Source organism: Narcine bancroftii, chromosome 4, assembly GCF_036971445.1.
Source record: "Narcine bancroftii isolate sNarBan1 chromosome 4, sNarBan1.hap1, whole genome shotgun sequence".
NCBI classification, from domain to species: domain Eukaryota; kingdom Metazoa; phylum Chordata; class Chondrichthyes; order Torpediniformes; family Narcinidae; genus Narcine; species Narcine bancroftii.
The window spans coordinates 191,608,011-191,622,747 of NC_091472.1; the positions used below are offsets into that span (position 1 = coordinate 191,608,011).

The following is a 14,737-nucleotide window of genomic DNA, read 5'->3' on the forward strand; positions in this document are numbered from 1 at the left end:
GCTCTTTAAATGTTTAAAACAATTCAATTTTAAATCTCTCCACTTAAAGTGAGTTGAAATTCATCCTCGATATCTTGTCACTGAGGTAGCAACAAAAATATTCCACTGGCAACTGAACCTGACCACCGTGGTGTAAGCAGCAATATTTAACTTCATTCTAGTACATCTTAACTAAGTCAGTACATATTTCTTCAAATATAGCATCCAAAATGGAAAGCAATGTATCAGAAGGGGTCTAACCACAAAAGCTGTCTCATCTGAGATCGAGAACATTATTCCAGAGGCCCACATTATTTTAGTGCCAAGGATCCCTGTACAACGCAAGTAATAAAACTATCGAATTAATGGTTTCAAACAGTTCTTTAAAACAAGATCTGTCACACCTACTTACCATACATAGCGTGTGTTTGGTCAGCAGTTGGAAACTGGGCGGTGGAGGAAGGAACCATTCCTGGCTGCCCATGACCAGGTGGTGCCATCATTCGAGCATTACTTTGCATTACTTGGCTATACATTTGAGGCTGCAGGGTAACAATATCACTTATAATGAAATATACAGTTTATTGTACTCTGTGGTCTGGCCTGCTTTGATAATGGAGGTCAAATATGATAACATTTCATTAATTTTCCAAAATCTTCAATCATTACACAATCGGATTTTAATCCACGTGGATAAGGCACTGATTTGAGATATTAAATGCACCATGTTTGCTACTCATAGCTTTACCTAAATGCACTTAAAATGTATCAATTTTTGCAAATGCCACTGCCAATTCAACCAAAAAATATTCAAACATTCTCAATTCCTCTATGGGGTCACTGAAGTTAATGTATATGACTTCAAGTTGTTAGGAATAAATATTTCTAATGACCTGACCTGGGACAAAAGCGTTGATGCAAAGGTCAAGAAAGCACACCAAAACCTCTATGTTCTAAGAAGACTAAGCAAGTTTGACACGCCCCACCTGGCCCTGAACAAGTTCTGCAGATACACCATCGTAAGCAGACTCGTTGGATGCATCACAGGGTGGCGTGGGAACTGCTAAGCTCAAGATTAGAAGAAACTGCAGAAGGTAGTGAATGCAGCTCAGGACATAAACGCAAACTTTCCTCCCCTCCGTGGACTCCCTCTATCTTTTCCTTCTGCCAAGGGAAGGCAGCTAACATGCTGAAAGATCCAGCACACACCAAACACACTCACCTTTTCCTCCTCTCATCGGGGAGAAGGTTCAAGAGTATGAAAGTATGCATCGCTGCCGTCCTGAGTGAACTCCACAAAAGCATTATAACCCTACCCTTGCTTAGTATTTCCTGACCTTCTTTACTCAGCTGTATGTTAGTAATAACTTGTTAGTCGGTTTGCAGAAGAACCCTTCCCACTGTACTGGATAGTTTGTGACAATTAAATTTAAATGAAATAAAACAAATTTACATGAAAATAATCGAGACAATTTACCTGTGACTGATAATGTGCTACAGATTGTACCAAGGGCTGGTTAGCAAACTGCTGTGGATTGTAAGCAACATATTGAGAATAAGCTGGAGCAGTAGAAACAATCTGGCCAGCAGCACTAACTGGATGCATCATAGTTGGCGTGCCTTGAGGGTGGTGCTGATCTGGTCGCTGCTGTGGCATGGTTGGTACTGAAGAAGATAAACAATACAGTAAGATCCCTATTGCCTGGCATTCAATCAACCAGGAATAAAAACACTTGACCAAAAAATAAATAATTAAAATGATAAACAAAGTTTAAAATTATACAATGTTCTCCGAAGCAACACACAACCCCTTGGGAGCAAACATTCAGTCAGCGGAGTGCCCCAGTTGTGCCTTGTCTGCAGTAGCTGTTTGAATAAAGTTATGTTTGAATAAAATGGCAGTGCCCAGGGTGAAAAGCCAGCCAATGCCGCTCGCCACTGGGGCAACTCTCTCTGTCCCTGCCTAGTGAAGAATCTTTATTAGTATATTGTTAAGGCTTTATCTGTAAACTAGGGGGAGGGAGGATTCATTATGAGGGTAGCAGCTAGTACAGCACTTTACAGAGCCAATGACTGAAGTTCAAATTTAAAAGAAGGTGCACCGAGGGGCTGACTGGGACACTGGCGAGGAAGCGAGTCAGGTTGCACCGAGGGCCTGACTGGGACACTGGCGAGGAGGTGAGTCAGGTTGCAATGAGGATATGACCGGGACACCAGGATGAAGTGCAGGTTGATGCTGCTCGCCAGTGGGCAACTCTCCCAAAGTGTCTCCCTACCCCTGCCTAGTAAGAATCTTTATGAGAATTAGATATATTAATAAGGCTTTATCTGTAAACTAGGTGGGGGGGGGGGGGGGGGGGGGAGTTCATTATGATGACAGCACTGTTAGTATAGTAGCTAGCACCACACTGTTACAGCGCCAGCAAACGGGATTCAAATTTCAATTTTTTAAAAAAGTTATAAGCACGTAAAACATCAACTCAAAATTACATTGCACACGTACGTCAAGACAAAAACTTACATTTGACAAGACAAAACCACATTCTCTCACCTTTACCTGCTCTATATGACTTGGCTTGGTTGATTGGCATAGGAGTCATTGGGACATGATACATATGTGCAGTCTGAAGGTAAAAGAAACAGTGAAAGTAATTAGTCTTGCATTCAGAAGTAGACTGTAACACGTGTTACCATACAAATGATTAACATTAAAGTTACCACTGAAATAATCCAGGAGGTGGATTTTAAAAATGTGATTTAATTGCCAATTAGGTACAACACTAAACAGAGAACAAGATTTCAGATTGGTTACCTGTACTCCTGGACTGACTGGAACTGGGTACACCATGTTCTGTGTAAAACACATTGGCTGATTGTATACTGTAGGAGGGTGTTGTGGCACCACAATAGATGGACTAGGCTGGGCTTGAGGACGTGGTGGTGTTGGTGTAGTTGTCGGCTTAGGCTATTAAATTTTAAAAAGAGCAATTCAAGTCTCAATTTGTAGAAATTCACATAAAATTCCACTGAAAACTAAAAGAAAATTGTGGCGCGTATTATTTTTGTTATCACTACATAAATACTAAACAGAAAATAGGCTGTCTGTTCATCTGAGAGTTTTAGTCTAGCCTCAACCAAGTATTTTCTCAAAAAAATTGATGTTTTTAGTTGAGAAATAAGGCACAGCAAGAAAGTGAGAAAGGGCACAACTCCATAACAAACGTATAGAAACCAAATGCTCAGCTAAAAGTTGGACATCTAATGATGTACCTCCAAAGGAATAATTTTGTTTAACAGATGAAATTAATGAATCAACTACATGCCCTCAATCTACCAACTCAAAAGCCACAAATTTTAAAAATTGATTGTTATAATAAACAATCTAAACTGGCCCACTAATCGAGTGCAAGAACTGGTAACTTAAGAGATTCAATTGACTTAAATTCCAAACTTGATACAGATCCTACAGAAAAATAAATGCAGAATTTTACCCTCACCCCTTGGGGCTACAAATTGAAATTAAATTTTGACACACCACGGTAAATCGGTGCGGACTAGAAGGGCCGATATGGCCTGTTTCCGTACTGTAATTGTTATATGGTTATATGTTAAATGCAGAGGAATAGACGAGGCGAGGAATAGTCTGAATTGAAGTCAGAAATGGGAACAAAAGGATTCAGCAGGTCGGCACACGTAAAAGCAGGTTTTAGATATCATATATTTTGTTCATCTCGTCAGTCAGTGGGAATGGCAGCCAAGGCAGGGTCCTCTTGCAAAATGAGGGTCGCAAGGGAAGCCAGCAGTATCCCTGACGACCTTCATCTGCGAGGTGCATCCAGCTGCAGCTCCTGACAAGCCAAGAGTAAAAATTGGAGCTGGAGTTGGATGAATCCAGATCATTTGGGAGGCAGAGGGGATGATGGACAGGAGTTACAGGGACACTATCGCACCTGGGAGGCAGGAGGAGGGTGGACTGATGGAAGGGAAAGGGGACAGTGCAGTGCAGGGAACCCCTGTGGTTGTTCCCCTCAATAACAGGAATACCATTTTGGATACTTTCGGGGGAGGGTGAAACGACCTACCATGGACAAGCCACGGAGATCAGGTCTCTGACACGGTGTCTAGTTCTATGGCTAAGAAGAGAAGGAAGGAGAAGAGGCTTGCTGTAGTGATAGGGGATTCCATAGTGTGGGGACAGATAAGCGATATCTCAGAGTTCACAGCATTCTCAGGAGGGAGGGTGAACAGCCAGATGTCATGGTCCATGTAGGGACATGGGAAGGGTGAGGAGGTCCTGCCAGGATAGTTCAGGGAGTTAGGTACAAGGTTGAAGGACAGGACATCCATGGTAGTGACCTCAGGATTGCTACCTGTGCCACATGCTAATGAGGTTAGAAATAGGAAGGTAATACAACTTAACACATGGTTAAAGATATGGTGTAAGAGGGAGGGCTACAGGTTTCTGGATCACTGGGCTCTTCCAAAGAAGGTGACACCTGTTGTGATGGGAATGTTTGCATCTGAACTGGAAAAGGACTAATATTCTTGCAGGAAGGTTTTCTAGAGTTGCCCTGGCGGGTTTTAACTAGATTTGCAAGGGGAGGGGGAACCAGCAGATAAGAGGAATGGAGGAGGGAAAAGAAAGATATTAAAATTGCATACACCTTTAGAAGTCAACGGTTGAATGTGGTAGAAATGTTATCAGGTGCATCTATATCAATGCAGGGAGTATTGTAGGAAAGGCAGACCAGCTTAAAGCATAGATTAGCATGTGGAATTATGACATGGTGGCCATGAATGAAATTTGGTCGCAGGAGAGGCAGCTCCATGTTCCAGGGGAAGAGGGAGATGAAAGAAAGAGGAGTGGCATTGCTCATCAGGGAAAATATCACAGCTGTGCTCAGGCAGGATAGACCAGAGGGCTTGTCTACTGAGACTATATGGGTGGAGCTGAGAAACAGGAACAGTATGACCACACTCAAGGTGTTGTATTATAGGACTGCCCAATAGTCAGTGAGAACTGGAGGAGCAAATCTGTAGAGAGAGAGCAGACAGGTGCAGGAAACATAAGGTTGTGATAGTTGGTGATTTTAACTTTCCACATATTGAATTGGACTCCCCTTTCTGTAAATGGGCTGGACGGCTTGGAGTTTGTCTAATGTGTGCAGGAAAGTTTACTAAATCAATATATAGAGGTACCAACTAGAGAGAGTACAATACTAGCTACTTTATTAGGGAACGAGACAGGACAGATGACAGAAGTATGTGTAGGGGAACATTTTGGATCCAGTGATCATAATGTCATTAGTTTCAAGTTAATTATGTTGAAGGATAGGTCTGGCCCTCAGGCTGAGATTCTAAATTGGAGAAAGGCCAATTTTGAGGAAATGAGAAAGGTTCTAGAATGCGTGGTTTGGGATAAATTGTTTTCTGGCAAGGATGTTCACAGAAAGTGGAGAATCTTCAAAGGTGAAAGTTTGAGAGTACAGAGTTTGTACATTCCTGGCCGGATCAAAGGCAAGGTTAGAAGACATAGGCAACCTTTGATTTTGATGGCTATTAGGGATCTGGTTCAGAAGAAGAAAGTGGTGTATAACAGGTATAGGCAGTATAGAAAAAATGAGATACCTGAGAAGTATACAAAATCCAAGAAAAACCTCAAGAAATAAATCAAGGTGGCTAAAAGAAGACATGAGGTTGCTTTGGCACACAATGTGAAGGAAAATCCTAAGAGTTTCAACAGGTATATTAAGAGCAAAAGGATAGTAAGGGACAAAATTGGTCCCCTTGAAGAGCAGAGTGGTCAGCTTTGTTTAGAGCCTAAAAAGAATGGAGAGATCTTAAATTTTTTTTTATCAGTATTCACTCAAAAAGAGGTGTAGAGTCGTGGGAAGTAAGAAAAACAAGTAGTGTGGTTATGGAACCTATACAGATTAAAGAGTTCTTGCTGGCTTAAAGCAAATAAGGGTGATAAATCCCCAGGAACTGACAAGATATTCCCTTGGACCTTGAGAGAGGTTAGTGAAGAAATTGCAGGGGCTCTGGCAGAAATATTTAGAATGTCCTTAGCCATGGGCGTGGTGCCACAGAATTGTTCTGTTGTTTAAAAAAGGCTCCAAAAGTAACCCTGGAAATTATAGACTGGTGACCCTGATGTCAGTAGCCAAGAGATCAGATATACAATTATTTGGATAGCCAGAAAATGATTAGAGAGTGTCAATATGGTTTTGCATGGTAGGTTGTGTTTAGCCAATTTTAGAGATTTCCAAGGTAACCAGAAAAGTTGACAAAGGAAAGGCTGTGAATGTTGTCTCCTTAAACTTTAGTAAGGCCTTTGACAAGATCCCACATGGAAGGTCAGTCAGGAAGGTTCAGATGCTAAGTATTCATGATGAAGTAGTGATCTGGATTCAACAATGGCTGGACAGGAGAAGCCAGAGAGAAGTGGTGGATGATTGCTTCTCAGACTAGAGGCCTCTGACTAGTGATGTGCCTCATGGATCAGTGCTGGGACCATTGTTGTTTGTCATCTATAATCAATTATCTGGATGATAATGAGGTAAATTGGATCAGCAAGTTTGCAGATAGCACAAAGGTTGGAAGTGTTGTGGACAGCGAAGAAGGCTTTCAAAACTTGCAGAGATCAGGACCTGCTGGAAAAATGGGCTGAAAAATGGCAGATGGAATTTAATGGAGACAAGTGCGAAGTGTTGCATTTTGGAAGGACAAACCAAGAAAGGACAAACCAAGAAAGGACATACACGGTAAATGGTAGAGCACTGAGGAGTGTTGTAGAACAGAGGGATCTGGAAATACAGATACACAATTTCCTGAAAGTGGCGTCACAGGTGAATAGGGATGTAAAGAAAGCTTTTGGCTTGTTTGCCTTCATAATATCAAAATATGAAGTACAGGAGTTGGGATGCTATATTAAAGTTGTATAAGACATTGGCGAGGCTAATTTTGGAGTATTGAGTCCAGTTTTGGTCACCTAACTATAGGATCGATATCCATAAAATATAAAGTGCAGAAGATTTACTAGGATGTTGCCTGGACTTTAGGGACTGAGTTACAGGGAAAGGTTAAACAGGTTAGGGCTTTATTCCCTTAAGTGCAGAAGAATAAGGGGAGATTTGATAGAGGTATTTAAAATTATGAGGGGGGGGGATAGACAGAGTAAATGTAAATAGGCTTTTTCAACTCAGGCCAGGTGAGATACAAACCAGAGGACATTGGTTTAGAGTGAAAGGGGAACAACTTAGGGGAACCTCTTCACATAGAGAGTGGTGGGGGTGTGGAATGAGCTTCCAGCTCAAGTGGTAATTGCAGGCTCAATTTTAACATTTATGAGGAATTTGGTCAGGTATGAAAGGCTATAGACTGGGTGCAGGTCAGTCAATCTAGGCAAAACAAAATAGTTCGGCAGACTAGAAGGGCTGAAGAGGCCCGTTTCTGTGCTGTAAATGTTCTATGGTCCTATATTGAAATTGATTCTTACAGAGTAATAACAAGTATAAAACCATTCAACAGTTCCTTGAGCATACAGTAGAGAGAAATGGTTGTAAGTAATTCAGTACAAGTTACTTCAATATTAATTTTAATCACCAAAATTCTCTTGCATTGTATCAAATGTAGATTGCTCACAGTAATAATAGAAAAGTCTAAATGATCTTGCAAATGTGATCTTCAAAAGTCAAGAGCTTGCATTGGTATGTAAAAAGGAAAAGACCAAAAGGCAAAATATGAGTTTGATATAAGCAAAGATGGGAGATTTTATAACAACAAATAAAAAGATGACAGACAAATTAAATACTTTGCGTGTCTGTCTTCACAGAAGATTTGGTTGTGGAGACTGAATGTAATATTTCCAAGTTTGTTGATGAAACTAAGTGGAGAAATAAAAGGGCAACAAGAAGTAGCTTGAGTGAAAAAAGGTGAGGATAGAAAAACCTGAAATGTTGAGTGTTTTGTGAAATGGAGAGACTTGAGGAAATAATTATATCTGAAGGAACCAGGGTACTCCTCTGCACAAGTCTATAAAAGCTAAAGGCAGGCCTGACAGGTAGCTAGGAAGACAAATGTTATGTGTTCAAGTATGAGCATTTCTCACTACAATTACTTTGTCTTTTCATGAGATAAAAGCTGGAGCAGAGTACAGTACAATTCTGATTATCTGAAAGCGGATTCTCCAAAATCCTCAGTTATCTGAAAAAAATTTGGATAAATGAGGACATCTGGAGCAAATAAGAAATCATCATTTATCTGATTTTTTTTCCCAGAGACAAACTGACTATGACCCTCAGGCTCCCAACACAAGCAGGGCCTTGGTGGGGCGGTGTCGGTGATCAATGGTGGCCAGCATTTCTTTTTTAAAAATTAAACATTATTTTAATGCTTAAAAAGCCTTAGCTTGATGTTTGTTGTTGTTTAAACACTGTTACAAGTGATTTGCTGTTGCTACTGGGCTGTTTTTAAAAAATGACCAGTTCTCCGAAAAAATTGTTAATTGGAAATAGGCCCTGTCCAGACCATTTCAGATAATCAGTTGTACTGTGTACAATTTTGGTCTCTTTTCCTCTGAATGAAGTGATCTCATTAAAACTAAGTTCTATAGGCCTAAAAAGCATAGACGCACACGACTGTTTGCCCTGGAAAAGGTACAAAAACTGATCGTCCCAGAGGGCGAGTCATTTAGGCATTATGAATGAAGATGAATCTCGGTAAAGGATGGTGAATATTTGAATGTTTACTGAGAAGACTCAGTTACAGACTGAATTTAAACAGAGATCAATAGATTTCAGGTCATAAATGGAAAAAAGGAAAATGGGTAGAGAAAATATGTTTGAGGTAGAAGATGATCTATGGTTATGTTGATCCATAGAGCACACTCCATGGATTGAATGGGACTACTTGTGTTCCCATTTCTTATGACCTTGGCAAATAAAATCACATGGTGTCCATGGCTCTGTCAGCACATGAATAAATCGGTTGTTAAAAGCTGGTGATTCTCATGATTCTTAACTCCGAGTGTTGGCAAATAGCCAACTTTGAAATGTTGGGGCACATTTTGAAATGAGTGATGCTGAAAAGGGAGAATGAAAAAACTGATTACTATTAAAGGATTAGTAATCCAGCAAGACTATTACTTCCTTTCATAAATGGGGAGAACATGGTGGGATTCTTCATCGTGTTTGGGAGATAGCAGATGCGGACCATTAAATTTTAATATAAATATTGGAGTTGACGAAGTAGTGAATGAGAAACAAATAAAAAGTTGAACTTACAGGAGTATAGAAAGCCTTGGGATTGAACTCTTTAGCATTAGGATTCAATGTAGATTTTCTGACTTGTCTAGAGAGAGGAAAAACACACATTTCAATAAGGATATACATCTTTCCCATGCATGTAATTTGTTGGAAATGTACCATACATCTTGAACATTATTTTTCCCCCCAGTGAAACACAAATGTCTACAGACACTGAAATTGTAGTAAAAACACCTCAGCAGTCCATAGGAAGTAAAGATATTAAAACAATGTTTAGGCTCCGAGCCCTTCAAAGTTAAGACCTTGACGAAGAGCTGAGGCCTGAAACATTGGTTCTTTCTCTTTACCTCCTATGGACGCTGTGAGATCTACGGAGTTCCTCCAGCATTTTTGTGTTTTGTTTTTCTCTAGTCATTGCAATCACATTTTTATTCTCCTTGGAAAAAAATTAACTACTCACAAAATAGTCTGAAATTACAAAATCTATAAAAGTTCATATAGTCATCAATGTAATTTATATCATGTGAATGTAAATCAATGTCGATCAATATCAAATAACAAAGCAATGAAAGAACAAAGAGTACACCAAAACAAAAACATACAAATGCTACTATTTTAATTCCGTTTCAAAGTTACCTGTCTCGAGGCTTAAAATTACTCTCACTTAATAAATTCATAGAACAGTGAGATCAACCCTCTTGTTTCTAATTGAAAGTCACAAAAAGCTAGTCCATTTGACTATTTTGATGCATAGAATCTATGACATAGGTCATTTGACTAATCGGATTGGTACCATCTCTTCCACCGCCACCATCTCAACTTGATTTTTAATGTATAGTACTTATATTTATTACATTGAACTACTAAATAATCAGTTTTAATCCCATTAAAGTACCTCTTGTCTCAACTAGGTAGAAAATTATTTCTTATACAAGTACTCACATGGGAAAAAGAAAATCTTTCAAAGAATTCCTTTATAACCCTTGATAAAAACAGCACTGGCATTCTCAATACTCAAAATAGCTGTGTCCAAGATGGCCGGATTAAGGTATTCCAGGGCTTGTAGCATTTATTTTAAAGGGGCCCTAAATAGTGCCAGCTGGTGCATGCATGGTGAAGGGGAAGTGTGATGGCAGCGCAGGAAGTGCAGGCTGGTGCATGTGCAATGAGGGGGAAGTGTGACTGCGCCACTGTCCCCCTCTCCCCGAGAGAGTTCCTGGCTCTGACCCTTCATGTCCATTTTGGTTAGTTTGAAATAGTCTTAACTATTCTTAATAAAGTGATGCTAGCGGTCTCAGATCACTAGATATTCAGTGATTACCAGTGGCCTATGGCAAACATTTAAACTGTGACACCCCCCCCATCCCAATAAAATTTATTTACACATTTTGCACTTGCACTGAAATTACACTAACATTGAAATCGCGCTTCCCCATCTCTGTTAAAAATTACTTACACATTTTGTTAAAACAAAATTAACGGCGGTGGCAGCTGGGTCAATGAGAGATCAATGGCTGTCTTCGTTACCCATAATCCCCCCATGGAGCTGGAACCACTCTGCGATCCTCTGGCACAGTGGTGCTAGCAGAACATTTTCAGCTGCGTGGGGTTTATGGGTAGCAAATTTGGCCATTGCTCCAGCACTGAGCTGTTGCCACGAGCTGTCAAGGAGGTCCTGAAGTGGCCCGATCAGATGCCGGAGTGGAGCTCCAGTGAACTCCAGCAACACTGCACCCCTGCTGCAGGGTCGAGAGTTAGATTTTGGGGGCAGGGAGGTGGGGCAGGGGTTTGCCAGTGGATAGATGGCTGGGCTGAGGAGCAATTTTAGCCTATTATCACCTTTAATGGGGTTATTAGCACAGATTATCAGTATGGTATCTCATGGCTGTTCCACAAAGATGAAAACATTTTTTTCTTGTAATTCATAAGTACATCAATGTGGGGACCCTTGAAAATTCAGGGCCTGTAGCATATACTACGTTAATCCAGTCCCTGCTTAAAATGACAAGATATTTGTGTTTCAAATTTGGCATATACTATTAAGTAAAAGTACTTAAAATACAAACCACAAATTTCCTCATTGGTGAGAGCTTTGATGTTGTAAAGGAAATTTTACAAAATTATGGACAGAAACAGATTTACCAGAATTGTAAGAAATCCCAGGCAACCCATCAGAAACACTGTTTTGCAAATTTTCACTCAATTTTATTGAAGATAAAGGCAACTTTATATTCAACAGATCTACTTGCAAACTGTCTAAATGAGAACATCTGTGAATTGAGGGGTTTGAAAATCATGTTTATGGATTTCTCTACAATATTCAACCAAATGGAATTATTTCATGATACTATTTCTGTGTGCATACGTACTCTGGTGTACCTTCCTTTTTATCCTCCTTTTCCTCTTTCTCTGCCTTCGGATTTGGGCCAGTGGTCTGAACGGCTTGGGAGGTCACATCTGGTCCTCTCTTCTGTTCGGAGTTGAGGATGACTGGAGAACTGCTGGGACTGTTTGGTTTGCTACCTCCGTTGCTGGTGTTAGCATTAGAGCTGCGGTCACTGGCAGTTTCTTTACTGCCTGGCTCAATCACTGTTGCTTTTTCTTTTATTAAATCCTTAGGCTGGTTATCTCCACCTTCTCTGGGCTTATTGAACTGATCCAGAACTGGATCAGGAGTTGAAGTAGTCTGTAGCTGGGAACAACAAAGCTTATTTTAAAAACACAAACCAACTTATTGGCAGTTGTCATAACAAGGACACATTTCATAGCATATTTACTGTTCCACTATTTATCATTTTTATTTCAACTGATCATTCCAAGTGTTGCTGAATCTCGTCATGAAATTAACAGCAAACACTGTTAAGTGAAGCAAGCCATGCTGTCTTTCATTTATTAGGCTCGACCGGCCAGCTAACCAAGGCACTTCTGGACTCGTCTCCGGTGAGTCACCCATGGCAACAGGCCGTGACAGCTCCCCCCAACCTCAGTCACGCGAGGTAGGCAACTGTTATCCTCCCACACATCAGTCTGGTGGATTGAATATTTGGCCTGAACTAGTTTGGTACTGAAACGTGGGTTGTTGACAAGAAAGGCTGGGGGTGTCTTGTGACTTCGGCAGTTCGCATAGTTGTAGGCTGGCTTTAAACTATCGAAGGATATGGTGTCAGTCTTTCCGTTCTGATGGATCATGAAACTTTTGGGTTGGCGGATGACTTGGGTAAGGGCTGTCGTATGCTCGCTGAAGAGGTCGGCAAATGGTGTTGAGTCGAACTAAGATGCAGGCAATGTTGCAAGTTGCTGCTTCGGCATTGACCTGAGTAACTGTATTATTTACCATGATCGGTCAACTTAATTGACAGGATCATGTGACTCAGCCATAGGAGCCAATTCGACAAACCCCCTGGGAAATGTCAGAGTGGTGCCAGAGACCATTTCTGCTGCTGAACATCCTGTTTGTTCTTATTGCCCTACATGGGCTTGCATCTCCCCTAGCTGTCAATGCTGTTTTTAGGTGACGGTTGAAATGCTCAGAGGCCATTCACTTATGGACCGTAAACCAGTGTCCAAATCCAGTTGGTGCCCAAAAGGTTGGTCAGTGTTCAGAAGAGCGCCGATTCGAACTGTCATCCATGATGCATTGTAATTGTACAAGGACACCGAAGGCCGGAAACCATCAGTTATTGAAACCCTATGCTACTGTCTCCATGGAGATGTTGGGGACTGAGAAGGCATCTTGCCATCTTGTAGTCCATCCGATCCTCACAGGTAAGGAACTATATGTAATCTCTTGATGGTGGAAGTGGGCCGACCAGATGAAGGTGGTCAAGCTTAAAGCATGAATCTTGGACAGGGAACTCTCAGTATAGGGTTTTGGTACACCTGAAGATCATGGACCATAGACACGTAAAAAGATCTTCATCCACAGTCCAACAATACACTTGATGTGAGGTCAGTTGAAGGATTTAGTATCCAGCTTGATCATCACTTGCTTGTCTGGTTGGGAGAGGCTGCAGAGCGCAAGGAAGACTTCCCGATTCATTGCTATGGGTACAAAGGGTCTTGGCTTACCATTGTGTCGCTAATGCACAAGTCTTCAAGTCTGAGAATTTTATCGTTTTCGCAGTTCTGGTTGAGACGAGCAATTGCATTAAAATCAGTGTTGTCACATGAAAAGCATTGTTACTAGCCTAGAGGACCCCAAAACACAGCAGCAAGAGAAATTCACTAAGACAAATGGTTACTTAAACAAAAGTTGCTTTTAATTTTATTTAAACAAAAACAGGATCAAACTTTTACTTATTACTACTAACTTAACCCCTTTCTAATTCTAAGTGCATGTGTATGTAATATGTATATGTTCAGGAAAATTCTTTGATTCACAGTCCAATCTCAGTTCTCCAAGTTCATCAGTATCAGGCAATTCTTACACTGTGCACAGAATTTAACATTTAGGAATTTTCACCAGGCTTTGGTGCTCGTTACTGCTCATGAAGGTTCTTGCTGGTTTCAGAGAGAGAAATTTGTTGCTCGTTGGACACACACAAACTGATTCCCCCCGATTAGCCACTTCAGTGACTTGCTGAAGAAAATTCCCCCATGAGTTTTCCTAAACAATAACCTCTTCTTCCATGTCATCGCAGAGTTCCTCTCGATTCCGGAGAAACTCTCTAGCCAACCATTTCCTCTTGTAAGGACTACAAGGGTTTTCATCAGGCTGAACTCAGGACTCACAAACAGACTTCAAAATGGGGTTTCAACAAGCTGCCAGTTTGCCATGAATGCAGAACTCAGTTCTCTCTCTCCAAAGGCTTCTTCAGGTGCATTCGCCGCCAAGAATGCGCCTGCAGAAGTGGATTCAGACCTGTGGACTCCTGTCCCTTCTGGCTGTCAGAGCTGGGACAGCCAGCGTGGGACATCCCCACACTGATCCCACTCTCTCCCCACAGCCCTATATCAGTCCCCACACTGTGGGGCAGCTGGCGTGGGTTGTCAGCGCGGGAACATCCCCATACTGATCCCACTGCCCCACTCTCTCCCCATAGCCCTATACCAGTCCCCACACTGTGGGGCAGCCAGTGCAGGGAGAGAGCAGGGCAGTGGGATCAGTGTGGGGATGTCCCGCGTGGGACGTGCCTGCACTGGCCGCCCCACAGTGTAGGGACTAATTTAGGGCTGTGGGGAGAGAGCGGGGAAGTGGGATCAGTATGGGGACAGCCCATGCCGGCTGAGACAGCTGGGAGGGGGGCTGTCAGGTGCTCACCAACTGATTGTCATCCCCTTAGCAGCCACTTTCAGCTGGCTGCATTCATATGCCAAGGGGACCCCACTGCTCTGGTAATTATCCCTCTTGGAGGAGGGTTACAAAGTTTGCCTCGCATGCGCCTCCTGCACTTTCAAGTGGCCTCCCAACAGCCACATATGGGCATAATATGCGGCTTTACATTCAGGATTTTGGCCACCTGAAAGTGCCTTAAGAGAAGAATCCAGTTTGT

The 14,737-nt window shown here is 41.6% G+C and overlaps 1 protein-coding gene across 5 annotated transcripts in view; it reads right to left on the minus strand.

The window, feature by feature from the left end:
- Positions 1–14,737, minus strand: part of atxn2 (ataxin 2) — a 151,368-nt gene that overhangs the window by 15,785 nt on the left and 120,846 nt on the right. For 3 of the 5 annotated variants that reach the window (XM_069933386.1, XM_069933381.1, XM_069933385.1), the window contains 6 exons: positions 11,615–11,937; positions 9,264–9,330; positions 2,792–2,944; positions 2,531–2,603; positions 1,457–1,644; positions 392–521 (listed from right to left, as the gene is read on the minus strand). In XM_069933386.1, coding sequence (XP_069789487.1) covers positions 392–521; positions 1,457–1,644; positions 2,531–2,603; positions 2,792–2,944; positions 9,264–9,330; positions 11,615–11,937 — 934 coding nt within the window. The remainder of the gene's footprint in view (positions 1–391; positions 522–1,456; positions 1,645–2,530; positions 2,604–2,791; positions 2,945–9,263; positions 9,331–11,614; positions 11,938–14,737) is intronic. The other 2 variants (XM_069933383.1, XM_069933382.1) reach the window with 2 other exon arrangements.